Source organism: Bufo gargarizans, unplaced genomic scaffold (assembly GCF_014858855.1).
Source record: "Bufo gargarizans isolate SCDJY-AF-19 unplaced genomic scaffold, ASM1485885v1 original_scaffold_1922_pilon, whole genome shotgun sequence".
Taxonomy (NCBI): Eukaryota; Metazoa; Chordata; class Amphibia; order Anura; family Bufonidae; genus Bufo; species Bufo gargarizans.
The window spans coordinates 105,847-132,889 of NW_025334571.1; the positions used below are offsets into that span (position 1 = coordinate 105,847).

General features: G+C 46.5%; 1 protein-coding gene across 2 annotated transcripts; it reads left to right on the forward strand.

Annotated features, from left to right (window-relative positions):
* Positions 1-8,535: 8,535 nt before the first annotated feature.
* Positions 8,536-26,252, forward strand: LOC122923794 (oocyte zinc finger protein XlCOF6-like). 2 transcript variants are annotated; one of them, XM_044274637.1, is made up of 3 exons: positions 8,536-8,672; positions 8,752-8,830; positions 23,723-26,252. In XM_044274637.1, exons 2-3 carry the CDS (start codon positions 8,764-8,766, stop codon positions 26,200-26,202), a joined length of 2,547 nt encoding a protein of 848 aa, XP_044130572.1. In that variant the 5' UTR covers positions 8,536-8,672; positions 8,752-8,763; the 3' UTR covers positions 26,203-26,252. The 2 variants fall into 2 exon arrangements, with proteins under 2 accessions (XP_044130572.1, XP_044130573.1); XM_044274638.1 differs by lacking the exons at positions 8,536-8,672; positions 8,752-8,830 and adding an exon at positions 15,979-16,034.
* The last annotated feature ends 791 nt before the right edge of the window (positions 26,253-27,043 follow it).

Below are 27,043 nucleotides of genomic sequence, written 5' to 3' on the forward strand. Positions count from 1 at the left end.
ACAGAGAGATGGAGGAGACCACCGACTGCAGAGAGAGGAGCGGACCTCCACTAATGACCGAGCTGTGAGAGCGGAGAAGAGCACTGCCCCCAACAGAGAGATGGAGGAGGAGACCACCGACTGCAGAGAGAGGAGCGGACCTCCACTAATGACCGAGCTGTGAGAGCAGAGAAGAGCACTTCCCCCAACAGATAGATGGAGGAGGAGACCACCGACTGCAGAGAGAGGAGCGGACCTCCACTAATGGCCGAGCTGTGAGAGCAGAGAAGAGCACTGCCCCCAACAGAGAGATGGAGGAGGAGACCCACCGACTGCAGAGAGAGGAGCGGACCTCCACTAATGGCCGAGCTGTGAGAGCGGAGAAGAGCACTGTCCCCAACAGAGAGATGGAGGAGGAGACCACCGACTGCAGAGAGAGGAGCGGACCTCCACTAATGGCCGAGCTATCTGAGCGGAGAAGAGCAATGCCCCCAACAGAGAGATGGAGCAGGAGACCACCGACTGCAGAGAGAGGAGCGGACCTCCACTAATGGCCGAGCTGTGAGAGCGGAGAAGAGCACTGCCCCCAACAGAGAGATGGAGGAGGAGACCCACCGACTGCAGAGAGAGGAGCGGACCTCCACTAATGGTCGAGCTGTGAGAGAGGAGAAGAGCACTGCCCCCAACAGAGAGATGGAGGAGGAGACCACCAACTGCAGAGAGAGGAGCGGACCTCCACTAATGGTCGAGCTGTGAGAGAGGAGAAGAGCACTGCCCCTAACAGAGAGATGGAGGAGGAGACCACCGACTGCAGAAAGAGGAGCAGACCTCCACTAATGGCCGAGCTGTGAGAGCGGAGAAGAGCACTGCCCCCAACAGAGAGATGGAGGAGGAGACCACCGACTGCAGAGAGAGGGGACCCCCCAACTAACACCCATCACAGGACATTACAGGAGGTAGAAGAGGACTACAACTCCTAGCATGTCCAGCCTATTATTAGTGACATCAGAGGACAATACAGGAGGTAGAAGAGGACTACAACTCCTATGTCCAGCCTGTTATTATGTGGTATCAGAAGATATTACAATAGGAGATAAAAAATGGAGAGAACTACAACTCCCAGTCTGCTATGTGATATCAGACGATCTTCTCTCTCATTCTAAGCTCCGCCCCTTCAGGTCACATGACGTCTTTAACCACCTCCGGACCGCCTAACGCAGATGTGCGGTCCGGAGGTGGCAGCCCTGCGCAGAGTCACGCATATACGCGTCATCTCGCGAGGGCCAGGATTTCCTGTGAACGCGCGCACACAGGCGGATCGCTCGCTGGCAGGCTGGAGATCCGAATTTTTTAACCCCTAACAGGTATATTAGACGCTGTTTTCATAACAGCGTCTAATATACCTCCTACCTGGTCCTCTGGTGGTCCCTTTTGTTAGGATCGACCACCAGAGGACTCAGGTAGGTCAGTACAGTCGCACCAAACACCACACTACACTACACCCCCCCCCCCGTCACTTATTAACCCCTTATAAACCCCTGATCACCCATGATCACCCCATATAAACTCCCTGATCACCCCCCTGTCATTGATCACCCCCCCTGTCAGGCTCCGTTCAGACGTCCGTATGATTTTTACGGATCCACGGATACATGGATCGGATCCACAAAAAGCATACGGACGTCTGAATGGAGCCTTACAGGGGGGTGATCAATGACAGGCGGGTGATCACCCATATACACTCCCTGATCACCCCCTGTCATTGATCACCCCCCTGTAAGGCTCCATTCAGACGTTCGCATGATTTTTACGGATCCATGGATACATGGATCGGATCCGCAAAACACATGCGGACGTCTGAATGGAGCCTTACAGGGGGTGATCAATGACAGGCGGGTGATCACCCATATACACTCCCTGATCACCCCCCTGTCATTGATCACCCCCCTGTAAGGCTCCATTCAGACGTTCGCATGCGTTTTGTGGATCCGATCCATGTATCCATGGATCCGTAAAAAATCATGCGGATGTCTGAATGGAGCCTTACAGGGGGGGTGATCCGTGACAGGGGGTGATCAGGGAGTCTATATGGGTGATTACCCCCCTGTCATTGATCACCCCCCTGTCATTGATCACCCCCCTGTCATTGATCACCCCCCCCCCCCCCCCCCCCCGGTAAGGCTCCATTCAGACATTTTTTTTGGCCCAAGTTAGCGGAAATTTTTTGTTTGTTTTAGTTTTTTCTTACAAAGTCTCATATTCCACTAACTTGTGTCAAAAAATAAAATCTCCCATGAACTCGCCGTACCCCTCACGGAATCCAAATGCGTAAACATTTTTAGACATTTATATTCCAGACTTCTTCTCACGCTTTCGGGCCCCTAAAAAGCCAGGGCAGTATAAATACCCCACATGTGACCCCATTTCGGAAAGAAGACACCCCAAGGTATTCCGTGAGGGGCATATTGAGTCCATGAAAGATTGACATTTTTGTCCTAAGTTAGCGGAAAGTGAGACTTTGTGAGAAAAAAACAAAAAAAATCAATATCCGCTAAGTTATGCAAAAAAAAAATAATTTCTAGGAACTCGCCAGGCCCCTCATTGAATACCTTGGGGTGTCTTCTTTCCAAAGTGGGGTCACATGTGGGGTATTTATACTGCCCTGGCTTTTTAGGGGCCCGAAAGTGTGAGAAGAAGTCTGGGATCCAAATGTCTAAAAATGCCCTCCTAAAAGGAATTTGGGCCCCTTTGCGCATCTAGGCTGCAAAAAAGTGTCCCACATGTGGTATCGCCGTACTCAGGAGAAGTTGGGGAATGTGTTTTGGGGTGTCATTTTACATATACCCATGCTGGGTGAGAGAAATATCTTGGTCAAATGCCAACTTTGTATAAAAAAATGGGAAAAGTTGTCTTTTGCCAAGATATTTCTCTCACCCAGCATGGGTATATGTAAAATGACACCCCAAATCACATTCCCCAACTTCTCCTGAGTACGGCGATACCAGATGTGTGACACTTTTTTGCAGCCAAGGTGGGCAAAGGGGCACATATTCCAAAGTGCACCTTTCGGATTTCACAGGCCATTTTTTACACATTTTGATTGCAAAGTTCTTCTCACACATTTGGGTCCCTAAATTGCCAGGGCAGTATAACTACCCCACAAGTGACCCCATTTTGGAAAGAAGACACCCCAAGGTATTCCGTGAGGGGCATGGCGAGTTCCTAGAATTTTTTATTTTTTGTCGCAAGTTAGTGGAATATGAGACTTTGTAAGAAAAAATAAAAAAAATAAAATCATCATCATTTTCCGCTAACTTGTGACAAAAAATAAAAACTTCTATGAACTCACTATGCCCATCAGCGAATACCTTAGGGTGTCTACTTTCCGAAATGGGGTCATTTGTGGGGTTTTCTACTGTCTGGGCCTTGTAGAACCTCAGGAAACATGACAGGTGCTCAGAAAGTCAGAGCTGCTTCAAAAAGCGGAAATTCACATTTTTGTACCATAGTTTGTAAATGCTATAACTTTTACCCAAACCATTTTTTTTTTGCCCAAACATTTTTTTTTTATCAAAGACATGTAGAACAATAAATGTAGCGAAAAATTTATATATGGATGTCGTTTTTTTTGCAAAATTTTACAGCTGAAAGTGAAAAATTTCATTTTTTTGCAAAAAAATCGTTACATTTTGATTAATAACAAAAAAAGTAAAAATGTCAGCAGCAATAAAATACCACCAAATGAAAGCTCTATTAGTGAGAAGAAAAGGAGGTAAAATTAATTTCGGTGGTAAGTTGCATGACCGAGCGATAAACGGTGAAAGGAGTGTAAAAAGTGCTCTGGTCATGAAGGGAGTTTCACCTAGCGGGGCTGAAGTGGTTAAAGCATCTGCGCCATCATTCCTTAGCGCTATACAGCTCCCGCCCACAACTGCTGGGATCACATGACAGTGACGTCACCGCAGGTCCTGTTGCTCAGTGGTGTGTGTAAGTTGTAGTGATTGTTTGTGGGCGGGGCAAGAGGAGGCTCCCCTCCCAGGTAACAGGAGCTGTGGACGGGTCTGGTCAGGGCTGACACTGCTGGATGTGCGGGGAGATTCCTGGCGGCTCCGCCCCCTCACGTGACTTGACGTTATCACAGTTCATTGACTACTTCTTCCCCTGTGCAAAGCTGAGCTCCGCCTCTTCCTGCTATGGTCACATGATAGTGACGTCACCGCAGGTCCTGTACCACTACAGTCTGCACTGCTGAGCTCCGCCTCTTCCTGCTCTGGTCACATGCCAGTGACGTCACCGCAGGTCCTGTACCACTACAGTCTGCACTGCTGAGCTCCGCCTCTTCCTGCTCTGGTCACATGACGATGACGTCACCCCAGGTCCTTCCGCTGTCAGTCTCCATGGAGAAGCTGCTCCCGGACGCCGTGATGGAGGCTCCCCTCCCAGGTAACAGGACGGGTCCGGGCCGACATTCCCGGCGGCTTGCTCTCGGCCATGTTGGTTCCGGGCACATCTCGGGCAGACCCCCTGGGTTATGCCTCGCACATATCAGTCCTCCCAGACTGCGGCAGACATGGCTCCCTGGGAGATGTGAGGGGGAGGCCGGGCGGCCATCATGGAGACAGAGCGCGGGGCCGGCAGACCTTAGAGGCTCCTGTGCGGCCCCGGCCTCCGTCCATGTCTGGAGCAGGTCAGCTGCGGCCTCCATCCAGGGGAGTAATGCGGCCTCTGTGGCCTCCTGGTCTGTCAGGGCAGTCACCACAGCCGGAGGGGCTGCTCTCCAATATGGCCGCCGTCCAGCCCCCCGGCATTGTATATAGGCTTCCCTACAGAGCTCAGGGGGGCGACATCAGGGTCTACACCAAACACAGCCCTGGAGTCGTATAGATGTCCACCTCCTTGTCCTCCCCCAGATTACACCCTGCAGGGAGGGAGATGTCCTCACCCAGATTACACCCTGCAGGGATGGAGATGTCCTCCCCCAGATTACACCCTGCAGGGATGGAGATGTCCTCCCCCAGATTACACCCTGCAGGGATGGAGATGCCCTCACCCAGATTACACCCTGCAGGGATGGAGATGTCCTCCCCCACATTACACCCGGCAGGGATGGAGATGTCCTCACCCAGATTACACCCTGCAGGGATGGAGATGCCCTCACCCAGATTACACCCTGCAGGGATGGAGATGTCCTCACCCAGATTACACCCTGCAGGGATGGAGATGTCCTCCCCAGATTACACCCTGCAGGGATGGAGATGTCCTCCCCCAGATTACACCCTGCAGGGATGGAGATGTCCTCCCCAGATTACACCCTGCAGGGATGGAGATGTCCTCACCCAGATTACACCCTGCAGGGATGGAGATGTCCTCACCCAGATTACACCCTGCAGGGATGGAGATGTCCTCACCCAGATTACACCCTGCAGGGATGGAGATGTCCTCACCCAGATTACACCCTGCAGGGATGGAGATGTCCTCACCCAGATTACACCCTGCAGGGATGGAGATGTCCTCACCCAGATTACACCCTGCAGGGATGGAGATGTCCTCACCCAGATTACACCCTGCAGGGATGGAGATGTCCTCACCCAGATTACACCCTGCAGGGATGGAGATGTCCTCCCCCAGATTACACCCTGCAGGGATGGAGATGTCCTCCCCCAGATTACACCCTGCAGGGATGGAGATGTCCTCCCCCAGATTACACCCTGCAGGGATGGAGATGTCCTCCCCCAGATTACACCCTGCAGGGATGGAGATGTCCTCCCCCAGATTACACCCTGCAGGGATGGAGATGTCCTCCCCCAGATTACACCCTGCAGGGATGGAGATGTCCTCCCCCAGATTACACCCTGCAGGGATGGAGATGTCCTCCCCCAGATTACACCCTGCAGGGATGGAGATGTCCTCCCCAGATTACACCCTGCAGGGATGGAGATGTCCTCCCCCAGATTACACCCTGCAGGGATGGAGATGTCCTCCCCCAGATTACACCCTGCAGGGATGGAGATGTCCTCCCCCAGATTACACCCTGCAGGGATGGAGATGTCCTCCCCCAGATTACACCCTGCAGGGATGGAGATGTTCCTCCCCCAGATTACACCCTGCAGGGATGGAGATGTCCTCCCCCAGATTACACCCTGCAGGGATGGAGATGTCCTCCCCCAGATTACACCCTGCAGGGATGGAGATGTCCTCACCCAGTGATACACCCTGCAGTGATGTAGATGTCCTCACCCGGATTACATCCTGCAGTGATGTAGATGTCCTCACCCGGATTACATCCTGCAGTGATGTAGATGTCCTCACCCGGATTACATCCTGCAGTGATGTAGATGTCCTCACCCGGATTACACCCTGCAGTGATGTAGATGTCCTCACCCAGATTACACCCTGCAGGGATGTAGATGTCCTCACCCAGATTACACCCTGCAGGGATGTAGATGTCCTCACCCAGATTACACCCTGCAGGGATGTAGATGTCCTCACCCAGATTACACCCTGCAGTGATGTAGATGTCCTCACCCAGATTACACCCTGCAGTGATGTAGATGTCCTCACCCAGATTACACCCTGCAGTGATGTAGATGTCCACCTCCTTGTCCTCACCCAGATTACACGCTGCAGTGAGGGTTACACCTAGAAGGCAGTGGTTTATGTATTGTTTCCTCACCCTCCTGCAACGCGGTATGCCTGGTGAGGAACCTCCCATGGTCCGTATTCCACCATCTAGGACCGTCTACAGAACACTCAGTATAAGGATCAGTGAGACAGACATAGGTGATTCTGTGCTGATACTTTGGTTTCCATTTCCTTCGATGTCTGACAACGATGTCTGACAACCATTCTCTTACACTAGAGAGTCCATAGTCTTACTGCTTTTACGGTAGAGAGTCCATAGTCTCACTGCTCTTACAGTATAGAGTCCATAGTCTCACTGCTCTTACAGTATAGAGTCCATAGTCTCACTGCTCTTACAGTATAGAGTCCATAGTCTCACTGCTCTTACAGTATAGAGTCCATAGTCTCACTGCTCTTACAGTATAGAGTCCATAGTCTCACTGCTCTTACAGTAAAGAGTCCATAGTCTCACTGCTCTTACAGTATAGAGTCCATAGTCTCACTGCTCTTACAGTATAGAGTCCATAGTCTCACTGCTCTTACAGTATAGAGTCCATAGTCTCACTGCTCTTACAGTAAAGAGTCCATAGTCTCACTGCTCTTACAGTAAAGAGTCCATAGTCTCACTGCTCTTACAGTATAGAGTCCATAGTCTCACTGCTCTTACAGTATAGAGTCCATAGTCTCACTGCTCTTACGGTATAGAGTCCATAGTCTCACTGCTCTTACGGTATAGAGTCCACAGTCTCACTGCTCTTACAGTAAAGAGTCCATAGTCTCACTGCTCTTACGGTATAGAGTCCATAGTCTCACTGCTCTTACAGTAAAGAGTCCATAGTCTCACTGCTCTTACGGTAAAGAGTCCCATAGTCTCACTGCTCTTACGGTAGAGAGTCCATAGTCTCACTGCTTTTGCGGTAGAGAGTCCACGTAACACAAAGGGTTGCCCACTGTGGTTGTTGAGTTTCAGTAGTCCCGTGGGAGATTGTCCTGGTCAGGTAAAAGAAGTCTGTTGACGTTTCTGGGTTTCTAACACCATGGACTGTAGATGGAAGCCCTCTTCTCTGGAATTTGGGGGAGACTTCAAAGCCCTCCAAGTCTGTCACTGAGAGAAAGAAAGACACAGATACAATGTCTCCAGGTGTGTTTTATATGTCTATACGGGGAGTCTCCTGCCCCAGTGCTATACAAGTATGAACTGGACTTCTTCAGTCTGAACCATCCTATGGACACAGTTTATCAGTCCTGATATCGGGGGGCGCTCTCCTCCCTCTATGGGGGTTCAGCCCTGATATCGGGGGGCGCTCTCCTCCCTCTATGGGGGTTCAGTCCTGATATCGGGGGGCGATCTCCTCCCTCTATGGGGGTTCAGTCCTGATATCAGGGGGCGCTCTCCTCCCTCTATGGGGGTTCAGTCCTGATATCGGGGGGCGCTCTCATCCCTCTATGGGGTTTTCAGCCCTGATATTGGGGGGGACGCTCGTCCCTCTATGGGGGTTCAGCCCTGATATCGGGGGGCGCTCTCATCCTTCTATGGGGGTTCAGCCCTGATATCGGGGGCGCTCTTGTCTCTATGGGGGTTCAGCCCTGATATCAGGGGGCACTCTCCTCCCTTTATGGGGGTTCAGTCCTGATATCGGGGGGCGCTCTCCTTCCTCTATGTGGGTTCAGCCCTGTTATTAGGGGCGCTCTTGTCTCTCTATGGGGGTTCAGCCCTGATATTGGGAGGCGCTCTGGTCCATCTATGGGGGTTACACTTTCCAAGGATTTTCTTTTTAATTAGAATCAGAAAACTGAAGGGTCAGAAATTCTACTGGAAACCATAAAATGGTGGATTTATCTGTGGCTCACAAACTGCTGCCGGCTGCCCATAGACTTCCAGGCTGCTGAACTCCACCCTAGTGCACGCACATGTTCCTGCTCCCCTCTGCCGCTTTTTAGCTCAGTATTGTATTTAGTCTGTGTTATCTCCTATAGGTTCTGACTCCAGGAGGAGAAGTCCCCCCGAGAGATGTCCCCTTCCTCTGTATTCCCAGGACTGTCCAGAGGAGAAGCTCCCAGAGAACCATCAGGTAGATGGAGCTGAAGTCTCCCCAGAATCCGACCAGAAAGGGACTGAACCAAAGACCATTTTACATTTCTCTTCTTCAGGATGAAAATCTGATGGATATTAAGGCTGAGGTTAAAGATGAAGCAGAAGAGGAGACGGATTTATGGGGCGATCAGCAGGGTAAGGAGGGGGAGCTGTCATGGGTCACCTGGATACTACTCCTATCATCTCATGTAGTAATCTCTCCTGTCCCTGTGTGTTTCCTACAGATGGACTCATAGAAGGAAATCCCCCCGAGAGATGTCCCCGTCCTCTGTATTCCCAGGACTGTCTAGAGGGGAAGCTCCCAGAGAACCATCAGGTAGATGGAGCTGAGCCCTATACACATCTATATAGGGGGGTCCTGCAGTCATAGAGGGGTCATAGATTGTGGGGGTCTCTTATGTGGATCTGTTAGATTTCCCACCTGTCTGCTGTATTGTCCTGAATTGTTACAGATGACAAATCAGGGGGAAGATGTGACTGATATTAAAGTGGAGGATGAAGAAGAGCGGATGATGGGCGATCCCCCGTGTAAGAGTGAGGTGGAGGAGGACATTCCAGGAGATGTGACCACAGGTATGGAATCATGAATGGAGGAAGGGAATTCTGAGGTTTCTTCAGGTGAGGCTCCACCTTAGAGCTGCAGTAAAGGAGCCCTCCGGACAGTGACCCAGCTTTGAGTTTTTAAATAGCAGGCTAATGGTTTTATACTAGTAAAGGCACCGGAGACATGTAGTAATGGCTGTTATACCTCAGGTAGGTGTCATCAGATGCCGGGTGTTATAGGTGACATTACTTCTACACTATAAAGGCTGGAGACATGTAGTAACGGCTGTTATACCTCAGGTAGGTGTCATCAGATGCTGGGTGTTATAGGTGACATTACTTCTACACTATAAAGGCTGTAGACATGTAGTAACGGCTGTTATACCTCAGGTAGGTGTCCTCAGATGACGGGTGTTATAGATGACATTACTTCTACACTATAAAGGCCGGAGACATGTAGTAATGGCTGTTATACCTCATGTAGGTGACATCAGATGCCGGGTGTTATAGATGACATTACTTCTACACTATAAAGGCTGGAGACATGTAGTAATGGCTGTTATACCTCAGGTAGGTGTCATCAGATGCCGGGTGTTATAGATGACATTACTACTACACTATAAAGGCTGGAGACATGTAGTAATGGCTGTTATACCTCAGGTAGGTGACATCAGATGCCGGGTGTTATAGATGACATTACTTCTACACTATAAAGGCTGGAGACATGTAGTAATGGCTGTTATACCTCAGGTAGATGTCATCAGATGCCGGGTGTTACAGATGACATTACTTCTACACTATAAAGGCTGGAGACATGTAGTAATGGCTGTTATACCTCAGGTAGGTGTCATCAGATGCCGGGTGTTATAGGTGACATTACCACTACACTATAATGGCTGGAGACATGTAGTAATGGCTGTTATACCTCAGGTAGGTGACATCAGATGCTGGGTGTTATAGATAACATTACTACTACACTATAAAGGCTGGAGACATGTAGTAATGGCTGTTATACCTCAGGTAGGTGACATCAGATGCCGGGTGTTATAGGTGACATTACTACTACACTATAAAGGCTGGAGACATGTAGTAATGGCTGATATACATCAGGTAGGTGACATCAGATGCCGGGTGTTATAGATGACATTACTTCTACACTATAAAGGCTGGAGACATGTAGTAATGGCTGTTATAGCTCAGGTAGGTGACATCAGATGCCGGGTGTTATAGATGACATTACTACTACACTATAAAGGCTGGAGACATGTAGTAATGGCTGTTATACCTCAGGTAGGTGTCATCAGATGCCGGGTGTTATAGATGACATTACTACTACACTATAAAGGCTGAAGACATGTAGTAATGGCTGTTATACCTCAGGTAGGTGCCATCAGATGCCGGGTGTTATAGATGACATTACTTCTACACTATAAAGGCTAAAGACATGTAGTAATGGCTGTTATACCTCAGGTAGGTGACATCAGATGCCGGGTGTTATAGATGACATTACTACTAGACTATAAATGCTGGAGACATGTAGTAATGGCTGTTATACCTCAGGTAGGTGACATCAGATGCCGGGTGTTATAGATGACATTACTACTACACTATAAAGGCTGGAGACATGTAGTAATGGCTGTTATACCTCAGGTAGGTGACATCAGATGCCGGGTGTTATAGATGACATTACTTCTACACTATAAAGGCTGGAGACATGTAGTAATGGCTGTTATACCTCAGGTAGGTGTCATCAGATGCCGGGTGTTATAGATGACATTACTTCTACACTATAAAGGCTGGAGACATGTAGTAATGGCTGTTATACCTCAGGTAGGTGACATCAGATGCCGGGTGTTATAGATGACATTACTACTACACTATAAAGGCTGAAGACATGTAGTAATGGCTGTTATACCTCAGGTAGGTCTCATCAGATGCCGGGTGTTATAGATGACATTACTACTACACTATAAAGGCTGGAGACATGTAGTAATGGCTGTTATACCTCAGGTAGGTGACATCAGATGCCGGGTGTTATAGATGACATTACTACTACACTATAAAGGCTGGAGACATGTAGTAATGGCTGTTATACCTCAGGTAGGTGACATCAGATGCCGGGTGTTATAGATGACATTACTACTACACTATAAAGGCTGGAGACATGTAGTAAAGGCTGTTATACCTCAGGTAGGTGACATCAGATGCCGGGTGTTATAGATGACATTACTACTACACTATAAAGGCTGGAGACATGTAGTAATGACTGTTATACCTCAGGTAGGTGACATCAGATGCCGGGTGTTATAGATGACATTACTACTACACTATAAAGGCTGGAGACATGTAGTAATGGCTGTTATACCTCAGGTAGGTGACATCAGATGCCGGGTGTTATAGATGACATTACTACTACACTATAAAGGCTGGAGACATGTAGTAATGGCTGTTATACCTCAGGTAGGTGACATCAGATGCCGGGTGTTATAGATGACATTACTACTACACTATAAAGGCCGGAGACATGTAGTAATGGCTGTTATACCTCAGGTAGGTGACATCAGATGCCGGGTGTTATAGATGACATTACTTCTACACTATAAAGGCTGGAGACATGTAGTAATGGCTCAATATTTTTACTAAAGACCAATTGAAAAAATGATTTTCTCTTTCGCCTATGACGGCACCCCTGGAGAGACCGGCTCCTCCTCTGGACAGGAAACAGGAACCGGAATGCCTTTTAAAAGAGGGGACCTTCCCTCCACCTCCAGCTCTGTTTCTTGTCCTAAGAGGCAGGAAGGAATCGGATCGCCGATACTCTATTAGAGCTGCCGGGGCCCCGGCAATTTATGCAAGTGAGGAGGGTTACCCCGAGCGGCTTAAGTCTCCATGAGGAGCCGCTGCTCAGTTTGGGCTCCAGAGTCTGTCCCTCACCTTCCGTCCCCTTCCCTGGACCTGGGGGGTTTGTACCTCTGGGTCTTCTGCGAACCTCTTCGGCCATGTTCACATGTTCCGCTGCCGGCCCGCGTGTGTCTGAACTTCCGGGTGCGGCGGTGGAAGAAAGCTGACGCTGCGGACCGGAAGGGGAGGGAGCCGGCAGCGCGTGCCGAGGACAAAATGCCCAGCCAGCTCACTGCCATGCGCATTGAAGAGCTGTCCGTTTCCCATTCCGGCTGAGTTTGCTGTGTAAGGAATGGGGCAGGTTCAGCGCGCTGGTACCACCAGTAATACATCAGTACCACGGTGGGGTAAGAGGTGTCATTCCCCAGCAGATTTAATTTACTATTGCTTATGGGGTTATGTTTGTTTGTGCCTAGGTGTCTAAGGAGTCTTCCAGGAAGACCTCCAGAGCTAAAGAGAGCGGGTGTGCGGTTTGTAAAAAGAAGCTACTCTCTGCATTGGCTAAACCCCTTTGTCAAGGATGTGTCAGCAAGTTAATGGAGGAGGAAGCTCCATCCTTGGATCAGTGTACTCTCTGCTGATTCCCCCCTATTTGGTTATCTTGGAGGATCGGGTAGTTATTTCTCCTGATCCTTCTTTTTTACCAAAAGTCTCTTCTGATTTTCACCGCTCTCAGAAGATAGTGCTACCTTCCTTCTGTGCCTCCCCCAAGAATGAGAAGGAATCGGAGTTCCACTGCCTAGACGTTTGGAGGTGTATTTTACTGTATCTGAAGATCACTCAGCCTGGAAGAGCCTCCTCTCGTCTGCTGCTTTTGTTTCAGGGAGCTAAGAAGGGTTCTGCTGCCTCTTCTCAGACCATTGCTAGGTGGATCAGACAGGTCATTGCCTTAGCTTATTCTTCTATTATTATTAAAGCGCCATTCATTCCATAGCGCTGTACATATGATAAGCGTGTTTACATACATAATACAGACAAGTGCACTAATCATAAACAAGACGAGTTACAGACTGGTACAGAGGGAGAGGGGGCCCTGCCCATGAGGTTTACAATCTACATGGTATGGGAGAAGGACACAGTAGGTGCGGGTGAAGCTGGGCATGGCGGTATAGAGGCAGCAGGGTCACTGGTTGTAGGCTTGTCTGAAGAGGAGTTTTTTCAGGTTTCTTTTGAAGGATTCCACTGTCGGTGAGTCTGATATGTTGGGGTAGCGAGTAGCGAGTTCCAGAGTATGGGGGATGCACGGGAGAAATCTTGGAGTCGATTGTGGGAAGAGGTGAGGAGAGAAGGAGGTCTTGTGAGGATCGGAGAGTGTGTGTGTGTAGGGGTATATCGGGGAAAGGAGCTCAGAGATGTAGGGAGGGGACAGGTTGTGGACGGCCTTGTATGTATTTGTTAGCACTTTGAAGTGAATTTGCTGGGCAATGGGGAGCCAGTGAAGGGATTGGCAGAGAGGAGAGGCAGAGGAGTAACAGGGGGAGAGGTGGATTAGTCGGGCAGCATCGTTGAGGATAGATTGGAGGGGTGCGAGAGTGCTAGATGGAAGGCCACAGAGGAGAGTGTTGCAGTAGTCTAGGCGGGAGATGATGAGGGCATGTACAAGCATTTTCGCAGATTTAAAGTTAAGGAAAGCGCGGAGGCGGGAGATGTTTTTGAGTTGGAAGCGGTAGGTGTTGGAAAGGGCTTGGATGTGCGGTCTGAAGGAGAGGGCAGAATCCAAGGTCACTCCAATGCAGCAGACTTGGTTGACCGGGAAGAGTGTGCAGCCATTGCTCGTGATAGATAGGTCTGTTGGGGGGGTTGAGCAAGATGGGGGAAAGAGGATGAATTCCGTTTTATCCATGTTAAGTTTTAGAAAGCGAGAGGAGAAGAAGGATGATATAGAAGATAGACATTGTGGGATTCTGGATAGTAAGGTGGTGTCACGGATGGTGTAACAGAAAACAAGAAGTAACAAATAAGGATCCAACTGGCTTGATCCAAAACTAAGGAACAAAAGGGTAAGCCCTATTAAAGCCCTGAAGATCTCCCTGTCTTCTCAGCCCATGCAAAGATCTTTATGATAGAAGGTTGCATGTCCACGTGCCTAGACTGAGTGACATCTGCAAACCCTATAATAGTGAGGGGACACGACCACCGACTCCCTGCACTTAATACGGAGGGAGTCAGGGTCACCTAGAATCAAGCCTACAGGAAAACAACAAATACAGACATAGACTTATCTGAAGAAGCAGCTGTAGCAACTCCAAGCTGAGAACACAATCCAGGATGTAGTATAAACCGCAAAGTGAGGCAGTATGGGAGGAGATATATAGGGAGGCAATCACTGCTAATAGATGACAGCTGGGAGAGGGAGGAGAGATGTCAAAGCGAAAGCAAAACAAAAGAACATCATACAGGAGATACTGAAGAACGTCTATCAGAACTTCTCAGAGATCTGGCGGTGACAGGTGGTGATGTCTGGACCAGAGAGGTAGATTTGTGGGTCGTCAGCGTAGGAGTGATACTGAAAGCCATGGGACTCTATGAGCTGTCCCAGGCCAAAAGTGTAGATGGAGAAGAGCAGGGGTCCTAGGGCAGAACCTCGCGGGACACCAACAGAGAGGGAATGAGACGAGGAGGTGGTGCGGGAGTGGGAGAGCTAAACGTCCGGTCTGTGAGGTATGATGTGATCCAGGAGAGGGCCAGGTCAGTGATACCAAGAGATGAGAGAGTTTGCAACAGAAGGGAGTGGTCGACTGTGTCGAAGGCAGAGGACAGGTCGAGGAGAAGGACTAGTTCCGCCCTTGGGGTTTGGGGCTCACTCTACAAGATCAGTCCCCACATCATGGGCAGAGAGAGCTTCAGCTTCAATTGAGCAGATCTGTAGAGCAGTTACCTGGAGCTCTCCAAATACTTTTTTTTAGGCACTATAGACTGCAGCTACCTTCTAATGAGGGTCTTTCCTTTGGCCATAAGGTGCTGCAGGCTGTAGTCCCTGCCTAGATAGAATTCTTGCCTATTCTCCTGGGGGGCTGTCATAGGCGAGAAATAAATATTGGATTACACTTACCGATGACAGCATCCAGTTAATTTCCCCCCCCCCCTCCCCCCCGAAAAAATTTAACGGAAAAAAAATAATTTTAATATATAAAAAATTGCTCTCCTCTGCCGCATTTCAGCGCTCAGTATTGTATTCAGTCTGTGTGTTATCTCCTATAGGTTCTGACTCCAGGAGGAGAAGTCCCCCCGAGAGATGTCCCCGTCCTCTGTATTCCCAGGACTGTCCAGAGGAGAAGCTCCCAGAGAACCATCAGGTAGATGGAGCTGAAGTCTCCCCAGAATCTGACCAGAAAGGGATTGAACCAAAGATCATTTTACATTTCTCTTGTTTAGGGTGAAAATCTGATGGATATTAAGGCTGAGGTTAAAGATAAAGCAGAAGAGGAGACGGATTTATGGGGTAATCAGCAGGGTAAGGAGGGGGCTGTCATGGGTCCCCTGGATACTACTCCCATCATCTCATCACATGTAATAATCTCTCCTGTCCCTGTGTGTTTCCTACAGATGGACTCATAGAAGGAAATCCCCCCGAGAGATGTCCCCGTCCTCTGTATTGCCAGGACTGTCCAGAGGAGAAGCTCCCAGAGAACCATCAGGTAGATGGAGCTGAGCCCTATACACACCTATATAGGGGGGTCCTGCAGTCATAGAGGGGTCATAGATGGTGGGGGTCTCTTATGTGGATCTGTTAGATTTCCCACCTGTCTGCTGTATTGTCCTGAATTGTTACAGATGACAAATCAGGGGGAAGATGTGACTGATATTAAAGTGGAGGATGAAGAAGAGCGGATGATGGGCGATCCCCCGTGTAAGAGTGAGGTGGAGGAGGACATTCCAGTCCATGTGACCACAGGTATGGAATCATGAATGGAGGAAGGGAATTGGGAGGTTTCTTCAGGTGAGGCTCCACCTTAGAGCTGCAGTAAAGGAGCACTCCGGGCAGTGACCCAGCTTTGAGTCTTTAAATAGCAGGCTAATGGTTTTATACTAGTAAAGGCACCGGAGACCTGTAATAATGGCTGTTATACCTCAGGTAGGTGACATCAGATGCCGGGTGTTATAGATGACATTACTTCTACACTATAAAGGCTGGAGACATGTAGTAATGGCTGTTATACCTCAGGTAGGTGTCATCAGATGCCGGGTGTTATAGATGACATTACTTCTACACTATAAAGGCTGGAGACATGTAGTAATGGCTGTTATACCTCAGGTAGGTGTCATCAGATGCCGGGTGTTATAGATGACATTACTACTACACTATAAAGGCTGGAGACATGTAGTAATGGCTGTTATACCTCAGGTAGGTGACATCAGATGCCGGGTGTTATAGATGACATTACTACTACACTGTAAAGGCTGGAGACATATAGTAATGGCTGTTATACCTCGGGTAGGTGTCATCAGATGCCGGGTGTTATAGATGACATTACTACTACACTATAAAGGCCGGAGACATGTAGTAATGGCTGTTATACCTCAGGTAGGTGACATCAGATGCCGGGTGTTATAGATGACATTACTACTACACTATAAAGACTGGAAACATGTAGTAATGGCTGTTATACCTCAGGTAGGTGACATCAGATGCTGGGTGTTATAGATGACATTACTTCTACACTATAAAGGCTGGAGATATGTAGTAATGGCTGTTATACCTCAGGTAGGTGTCAACACCTCTAAGGCCTGTATTACACCAACAGATTATCTGACAGATTTTCTGACCAACTATTGGTCTCATTGGACAGATATTGGTCAGATAATCTGTTGGTGTAATACAGGCCTTAGTAATTTAGAGATCAGGATTATTAGATGACCAGCACAAGTACCAGTCACACAGCTAGAAGAACAGTTAACCCTTTGTGACAGAACGGCTCAATATTTTTACTAAAGACCAATTGAAAAAATTATTTTTAGCCCCAAATGAGTAAAATGCAATCATAAAATAATGTTCCCCATACATAGTCTTTAAATGTATTTATTGGGATTTAATGTGATCGACCAACACAAAGTACAAGTCTGTGTGAGGTTTCTCTGCAGAAGCGTCTGTGAACAGCAATTGTCAAGTCTTGTCACAGACAAGACTAAACCCTTCCATTGTAGCTCTGGCTGGATGTTTAGGGTTGTTGTCCTGCTGGAATGTGAACCCCTGCACCAGTCAGAAGTCTTCTGCCGCCTCTACCAGGTTTTCCTCCAGGATTGCCCTGTATTTAGCTCCTTCCATCTTCCCATCAACTCTGACCAGCTTTCCTGTCCCTTCTGAAAAGAAGCCCCCCCCCCACAGTATGATGCTGCCACCATGTTTCACGGTGGGTATAGTGGGTTCAGGGCAGTGGTAGTTTTTGTCACACATAGCATATTACATTTGTGCCAAAAAGTTCCACTTTGGTCTCCTCTGACCAGAGCACCTTCTTCCACGTGTTTGCTGTGTCCCCTACATGGATTGTGCCAAACTGCAAACAAGATTTCTTATGGCTTTCTTTTTGCCACTCTTCCATAAAGGACAGATTGGTGGAGTACACAACTAATAGGTGTGCTGTAGACAGATTCTCCCACCTGAGCTGTGGATTTCTGCAGTGTGACCATGGTCCTCCTGGCTGCTTCTCTAATTGGTGCTCTCCTTGCTTCGGCTGTCAGTTAAGGTGGACGGTCATGTATTGCTAGATTTGCAGTTGTGCAATATTCCTTCCTTTTTCGAATAATGGACTGACCAGCGCTCCGTGAGATGTTCAGAACTTTGGATATTTTTTATAACCTAAATCTGGTTTACACTTCTTCACAACTTTATTCCTGACCTGTCTGGCGTGTTCCTTGGTTTTTCATGATGCCTGATGTTCTCTTACAAACCTCAGAGGCCCTCACAGAAGAGCTGGAGTTATACTGAGAATACATTACACACAGGTGGACTCTATTACTAATTAGGTGACTTCTGAAGGCAAAGGTCACACTGGATTTTATTTACGGGGATCAGATTACAGGGGGCTGAATACAAATGCATGCCACATTTTTCAGATATTTATTTATTAAACATTTTGAAACCATGTCTCATCTTCTTCTCACTTCACACAGACTTGTGCTTTGTTTGTTGATCACATAAAACCGCAATAAAATACATCTAAGTTTGTGAGTGTAACGTGAAAAAATGTGGAAAAGTTCACGGGGTATGAATACGTTTTATGGCACTGTATAAGACCTACATTCCGAATACTGCGCCTTCTTTATGAAAGACCCAGCCAGCCTACATCGCTTCATGGAATGTTCGCTACGCCTTGCCTCCAGGATGTATGAGGAGAGGGCTGAGCGAGCTGAAGTTTAAAGGGGAGTTATACCCTGTGGTTTATATACTTCATGGGTTACCTGAAATGCTTTTTTCCTGTTCGTCCTTGGCAGCACACACCAAAGGGTTAAGTCCCCTAGGTACAACCAGAATAGAGACCAATTAGCAAGCAATAGATTGATTAATTACATAGTACCTCCCAGTATAAAGCACCACAGAGCCATGTATTTTATTTTCTCTCGCTCCCAGTAATCCAGTCTAACGCTCAAGACCAGGATCAAACTCATCTCCTGGATGTCAGAAGAGTTCTTCTGTTCTACCTACAAGTCACTTCATCATTCAGAGAATGTGAAAGTCTCTTTTTGCAGCACCAGGGCCCTAATAAGGGTAAAAGGGCCAGTAAAGCAACTTTAGCGAGGTGGATCAAACAAACTATAGAGTTGGCCTACTCAATGGCTGAGTTACAGTGTCCATTGTTATTAAAGGCCCATTCAACAAGGTCTACAGCTTCGTCCTGGGCTGAACTGGCACAAGTCCCATTGGAACAAATCTGCAGAGCCGCAACATGGTCTACATCATCAACCTTCATTAAACACTACAGGCTAGACATTCAGGCAGCAGAAGAGGCTTCTTTTGGCAAACGAGTGCTACAGTTGGCGGCCAGTGCTCCCTCCCTTTGAGTACTGCTTTAAAAATCCCTTTGGTGTGTGCTGCCAAGGACGAACAGGAAAGCGAAAATTTACTTACCGAAATTTTTGTTTCCTGGAGTCCGTAGGCAGCACAATATGCCCACCCTTAATAAATTATTGCTGCATACAATACATGGCTCTGTGGTGCTTTATACTGGGAGGTACTATGTAATTAATCAATCTATTGCTTGCTAATTGGTCTCTATTCTGGTTGTACCTAAGGGACTTAACCCTTTGGTGTGTGCTGCCTACGGACTCCAGGAAACAAAAATTTCGGTAAGTAAATTTTTCGCTATTTTGTAGAGCTAAGACCAGGAGGATAGAGTGTTCCTCAAGAAACCTGCCCCCGCATGGCTTACACCATTGTATAAGCAGTGAGTGTATAAGGTTATGGAGGAAGAATCCCCATCTCTCAGTCGGAACATTAGACGTGATTAGGATGGAAGTATCTACTTCTTTTAAAGCTTTTGAGAATCTTCCACATTATCTGGGAAGTTAGTATCTTCTATTACTGTATCCGACTCTGCCTCCTCTGATGAGGAACTCCACTTACTCTTCTGACCATGAACTATTCTTCAGAAGACAAAGGCGGACTGGTAACTTAAAGTGGCCCTGGAAAAAAAAACTAAAAGTGGCCCCATGTTGTAGGCAGGTCCAAATGAACAGAAGACGGGGCAACACAAGTAGACGGGATCAACAATACCATAGTGCAAAACACCATCCCAGCAGAACCAAATAACACAATGTAGCACAATATACTGCCCCAAAAGATGTCCCTCTGTGGTGGCCATCAATAGCTATCTGTCCTTCTCGAGTCATCTATGGAGCAGAGGGCTTAGGAGGTGAGGTGCGGGCCATGTGCGGTCGCTGGCTGGGTACCCGAGTACCTGATTCTCACAGCATTAGTTACTGTTGACACCTCATTAGGTACCCGGTCAGCAGCAGAGAGGAGAACTTGAGTGGCCCCTTGGGCCATCCGCCCACCGGGAAATTTCCCTGTAGGGTCTATGGCTAATCTGCCCATGGACAGGGATACTCTGATGATAACTGGGATTTATTTGTAGGAGCCAGTCAAACTTAAAAACAAAAGTCTAATTAACAAAGACGCAGGATCACCGGGCCTGAGAATAAGGGGAACCCTGATTTTTTTCCCCCCAGGCTTGTGAAAACATTTTGGCAAGCTGTTAGATGAGGAGCATAGTAAAGCATAGTTACCACCTTCAGTCCCTGCCCCAGAAAAATTCTAAATCTCAGATTTACATTTAAATTCAGGAAGAGGTTCTGCAGTAAACCAGGAGAAACCTCAGGGAGATAAATCCGTACCTGGCGTGTAAGGAAATTCAGGTCGGAGTCCATCCAATCCGCAATCAAGTATCGTTTCAAGGACTGTGTGATGGGCACAATAGTTATGAAAGATGCTTAGTATCACGTGCCGATTCTTCATTTTCAATATCGTGACCTATCGTTTTGGAGTCTGCCAAGCCCCCAGAGTGTTCGCGGCGAGACCCGTCGGTCATTGGGTTAAAGAGGTTTTCAGGTTTAATGTTTCCTCCGCTCCAGATAAATAGCATGGGATGCATTTAAGGCTTTTGTTGGGGGTTTGGGTTAAAGGGGTTCTCCAGGCTTTTACTATAAATATCAGATCAGCGGTGGTCCGACGCTTGGCACCCTCGCCGATCAGCTGTATGAAGGGAAGGCGCGTGCACTGCGCACATGCCGTCTCCCTTCCTGGTCACCGCTGCTGCTGTCTATGGCAAAGCTCTTCTGTGAGCGGCGTCACATCTTCTGTACTTTATTTCACACCATCAACACGGATCCATCTTCAATATCTTTTCTTACGTGTTTCGATCATAACGTCTTAGTCACAGCCGGGGTTACACTAATAAATGCCATCTTTACATACTGTCCAGTCTGAGACTCCCAGCATGCACCTCTCACTATGGGGGGAGCGCCGGCCCCTGTGGTTACCAAACCTTAGTGAAAACAGATGGAATTGGAAACCTGAGCATGGTGGAGAGTCACTCCTGAAGTGTTAGTAGGTGAGCGATGGTGGGATGTTATGTCCGTCAGTACGCCTCTCCTTCCTCATCTGAAACCATCTGGATTGTTCTTGTGATGTTGTATGAAATGTTTGGAGGCCGAGGAAGGGTTAACTGCACTTTTGCTGGTGACAAATGCTTCCGCAGGGCAGGTTGTGCAGCCACGTACTGGACACTGCAACACGTGCGAGTTATTCCCTAGGTATGTAGTGGAGCAGTGGATGTAGGACTGGATCTGCGGTGCAAGATGGAAACAGGTGCCGCACTTCCAAAAACCTGCAAGCTTTGCAGATATTGTGTCCGCACTTATGGGAACCATTCACACTAAGCCAAGTAGCCGCAAACAAACTGGGTGACCCGGAGCTGATAAAGCGTCTCATATCTAATGCTTTACATCTACAATTACTGCACATTTTCATTCTTTTTTAATCAGTTTTTTGGATTTAAATATTTATAGTGGTCTTGTCTGAGGTGAAGTCCGTCCGTCCACGTAGCGTAAACCCATCTCGTGTCCGCCAATACATCGTAAAAAAGCCGCCCCTATGAGTGAACTTTATAGGGCAAAGAGAAACTTGAAGGTGGGACTACAAGTACCAGACTAACTGAGCGAGGCTATCCCGGGTGGACTGTCCATCGGGCAGCGCAGAATTAACATGATCAGCGGCGATGGTAAATCCAAAGCGCAGAGCGAGACGCAGTCAAATACCGTGAACAATTCCAGGAAATACAGAGGATATTTGATCATTTCTCCCCATTCTGAGACAAGGCCACGTGCCGGATAAAACTGCCGCAGAAGGAGCGCAGATTGTGCCTAAGAAGCCCCAACATTGGGACCGCAAAAAACTGCGGATACTTGGCTTAGTGTGAATGGTTCTCATAAGTGCGGACACAATATCTGCAAAACTTGCTGGTTTTTGGAAGTGGTGCATCTTCTTTAGGGCTCATGCACACGAACATGCCATGTTTTGCTGTCTGCAAATTGCGGATCCTCAAAATACGGATGCCGCCCATGTGCCATCTGCAATTTACAGAACAGGCTGCCCATTATAGAAATGCCTATTCTTATCCGCAAAGCGGACGAGATCAGGACATGGTTATACATTTTTGCGGGGCCACGGAACGGAGTAACGGATTCGGACAGCGCACAAAGTGCTAGATGAAGAGAAAACCGGCACTCCTATAAGTTTCTAAATGATTCTCTTTATTGGTCACTCATAAATACAGTGACGCGCGTTTCGGCACGTACATGCGCCTTTGTCAAACAGTGAGTGTACAGCTGATTGCAAAGTAAGAAAGTGAACAAGGATTTAAATAGCCCGCCCCGTGTCACATGACCTAAGCATGACGTTACCAGGGAAACAGTGGGCAGTAACAAAGCAAGTGAAAAAAAAATTAAATGAAATGCTATGGGATGGGCAATAGTAGGTTTTTGTTGCGTATGGTAGACTTATGCTTGCCAAAGCGGTCTTTCATGCGCATAGTAGTTTCCCCTACATAGCAAAGACCACGCGGGCACTTCAATAGATACACAACAAATGTACTGTTACAGGTAAAGTGTCCTCTCACTGGGATCTGTTCCCCGGTGTGTGGGTGTGAGATGTGCGGCCCTTTAATAACTGGGATCTGCTCCCCGGTGTGTGGGTGTGAGATGTGTGGCCCTATAATAACTGGGATCTGTTCCCTGGTGTTTGGGTGTGAGATGTGCGGCCCTTTAATAACTGGGATCTTCTCCCCGATGTGTGGATGTGAGATGTGCGGTCCTTTAATAACTGGGATCTGCTCCCCGGTGTGTGGATGTGAGATGTGCGGCCCTTTAATAACTGGGATCTGCTCCCCAGTGTGTGGATGTGAGATGTGTTTTGGCGGCTCGGATGCGGACCCATTCACTTCAATGGGGCCGCAAAAGATGCGGACAGCACTCCGTGTGCTGTCCGCATCCGTTGCTCCGTTCCACGGCCCCGCTAAAAAAATATAACATGTCCTACTCTTGTCCGTGCTTTGCGGACAAGAATAGGAATTGATATTGCTGGCTTCCGTTCTGCAAATTGCGGAAGGCAACAGGGGCGGCTTCTGTTTTTTGCGGACCACAAAAAATGGAACGGTCGTGTGCATGAGGCCTTAGGCTAAATCTGCAAGCAGATCCTCAACATGCAAACTGCAGAAACTCAGGAGACGTTCAAGAGTCCGCCTTAAATTTCTACAGCAAATACATAGCGGAGAAAGGAAAAGGTGTATTCCTCACATTCCTGATGGATCTACTTCTGACTGGCACAAAAAATGTATTTTATATTGTATGTGTCTCTCCAGCCTAAGGCCAGATTCACATGAGCTTATTACAGACATATTATCCATCTGTATTGTGCACGTGTCCCGACCACAGGTTCAGCTGACATCAACTCACAGCATCATAGATACATGTGCACGTAACATAGATGGATATGTCTGTTACATGTGAATCCAGCCTCATTGGAATGTGATACATTTATCCAATTGTTTTAACAAAAAAAATCATAGAATCTATTATTAATCTTAACAGAAAATCCCCGTGAGAAGCCTGAAGGAAACATCATGTTATCTCTAGATTATAAAGAAGATGAAGACACCAGGCAGCGCTCTTCAGGAGAAAACTTCATTACCTGTAATGTACATCCAGGACTTCACAGTGCAGAGCCAGCAAATAATTCCCCTAAGAATGAGGAACTTTCTAATGACCAATCACAGATTAACCCAAGTCCAAATCTTTCATATAATCATTCTAAACATGAGGAATCTTCTCCTGACCAATCACAGATTATTACTCCAAATATAAGGCAGAAACGGGGTAAAAGGTTTAATTGTGAGGAACGTGGAAAACAGTTCAGATATAAGTCAGAGCTTTCTATACACAGAAGTCACACAGGAGATAAGCCATATTCATGTTCAGAATGTGGGAAATGTTTTCCATATAAATCATTGCTTTTAAGACATGAGAAAATTCACACAGGAGAGAAGCCGTATTCATGTTCAGAATGTGGGAAATGTTTTAAAAAGAAGTCAAGTCTTGATCAACACAAAAGAATTCACACAGGAGAGAAGCCATATTCTTGTTCAGAATGTGAGAAATGCTTTAACCAGAAATCAAGCCTTGACCAACATAAGAGAATGCACACAGGAGAGAAGCCATATTCTTGTTTGGAGTGTAGGAAATGTTTTACCAAGAAATCATATCTTGATAATCATAAAAGAATTCACACAGGAGAGAAGCCATATTCATGTTCAGAATGTGGGAAGTGTGTTACAAATAAATCAAGTCTTGAACAACATAAGAGAATTCACACAGGAGAGAAGCCGTATTCATGTTCAGAATGTGGGAAATGTTTTAACAAGAAGTCAAGTTTTGATCAACACAAAAGACTTCACACAGGAGAGAAGCCATATTCTTGTTCAGAATGTGAGAAATGCTTTAACCAGAAATCAAGTCTTGAACAACATAAGAGAATCCACACAGGAGAGAAGCCATATTCATGTTCAGAATGTGGTAAATGTTTTAGCAAGAAGTCAAGTTTTGATCAACACAAAAGACTTCACACAGGAGAGAAGCCATATTCTTGTTCAGAATGTGAGAAATGCTTTAACCAGAAATCAAGCCTTGATCAACATCAGAGAATCCACACAGGAGAGAAGCCATTTTCATGTTTAGAATGTGGGAAATGTTTCACAGAAAAAAAAAGTCTTACTATACATCAACGAATTCATACAGGAGAAAAACCATTTTCATGTTCAGAATGTGGTAAATGCTTTATCAGGAAATCAAATCTTAATAAACATAAAATAATTCATACAAGAGAGAAGCTATATTCATGTTCAGAGTGTGGTAAATGTTTTACAGATAATTCATATCTGGTTGCACATCAGAGAATTCACACAGGAGAGAAGCCATATTCATGTTCAGAATGTGGGAAATGTTTTAACCACAAATCAAGTCTTGATCAACACAAAAGAATTCACACAGGAGAAAAGCCTTATTTATGTTCCGAATGTGGAAAATGTTTCACAGAAAAAAAAAGTCTTACTATACATCAACGAATTCACACAGGAGAAAAGCCATTTTTATGTTCAGAATGTGGGAAATGTTTCACAGAAAAACGAAGTCTTACTATACATCAACGAATTCACACAGGAGAAAAAACATTTTCGTGTTCAGAATGTGGGAAATGCTTTAACCAGAAATCAAACCTTGATCAACATAATAGAATCCACACAGGAGAGAAGCCGTATTCATGTTCAGAATGTGGGAAATGTTTTGGACATAAATCAGACATTTTAAAACATGAGAGAAGTCATACAGGAGTGAAGCCATATTCATGTCTGGAGTGTAGGAAATGTTTTATAAAGAAATCACATCTTGATCAGCATAAAAGAATTCACACAGGAGAGAAGCCATATTCATGTTCAGAATGTGGGAAATGCTTTAACCACAAATCAAGCCTTGATCAACATAAAAGAATTCACACAGGAGACAAGCCGTATTCATGTTCAGAATGTGGGAAATGTTTCATAGAAAAAAGATGTCTTACTACACATCTGAGAATTCACACAGGAGAGAGACCATTTTTATGTTCAGAATGTGGGAAATGCTTTGTCAGGAAATCAAATCTTCATCAACATAAGAGAATTCACACAGGAGAGAAGCCATATTCATGTTCAGAGTGTGGTAAATGTTTTACAGATAAATCATATCTGGTTGCACATCAGAGAATTCACACGGGAGAGAAGCCATATTCATGTTCAGAATGTGGGAGATGCTTTAATCAGAAATCAAGCCTTGTTCAACATAAAAGAATTCACACAGGAGAGAAGCCATATTCATGTTCAGAATGTGGGAAATGTTTCACAGAAAAAAGAAGTCTTACTACACATCAGAGAAGTCACACAGGAGAGAAACCATTTTCATGTTCAGAATGCGGGAACTGCTTTACTAAGAAATTAAGTCTTGATCAACATAAGAGAATCCACACAGGGGAGAAGACATGTTGATGTTTTGTGTAAGAATAATGTTTTACAAAGAAATTAGTCGTTCAAACTTGCAGACTTGTGTGTTCATTTTACCTCATTGTGCCAATATTGTATGCGAGTGAGCAACAGAAGTCATACTCACAAGTCGCTGGTAAAAAAACACTTGTTTCTTTTATTTCTTTTTACTTCATTCCAATATAAAATGGTATATCATGAAGGATGCTGAGAAAGACATCATTCACACCTCACACGACCCCTTACTCATGCGTGCAGTTAGAGAAGGTGGGATTTTTATAGCACCAACAGCTGATACTTATATACAAAATACATCGCCATAAACAACCCTAACATATGAAAGTGATCAATCGTATAAATGCACTAAAGCTACAAATTTCATTTAACCCCTTAGGTATTAAAGACTGGAGTTTCACTATCCAAAAGGTCTCCCTTTGTAACAATTAACAAGCCTTTGAGACAAGGCATGTATTCTGTGTGGGTGGCTTCGCTATGTGGACGATGTGTTCATGCTATGGAGGGGTGATGAATCTTACACAGTTTGTTACCCATTTAAACGAGTGCCATAATACCATCAAATTTACGTTATGATGGAAATGTTATTCACTTTTGGATGTTGAATTACGGCGCATAAAGAGAGGATTTGAGACTCTATTCACAAAGACCACAGATCGAAATAACCTGCTGCTTCATTCCAGCCACCGCGACCCTCACATTTTTTCCAGTATCCCTAGGAGGTCACACTGGCCAGAAGGATATCTCGTACAGATAAAATATATGAAAAAGTCTATTATTATTGATGGGTAATACATTTATACAGAGGGGTTTTAAGAAAGAGGTGAATGAA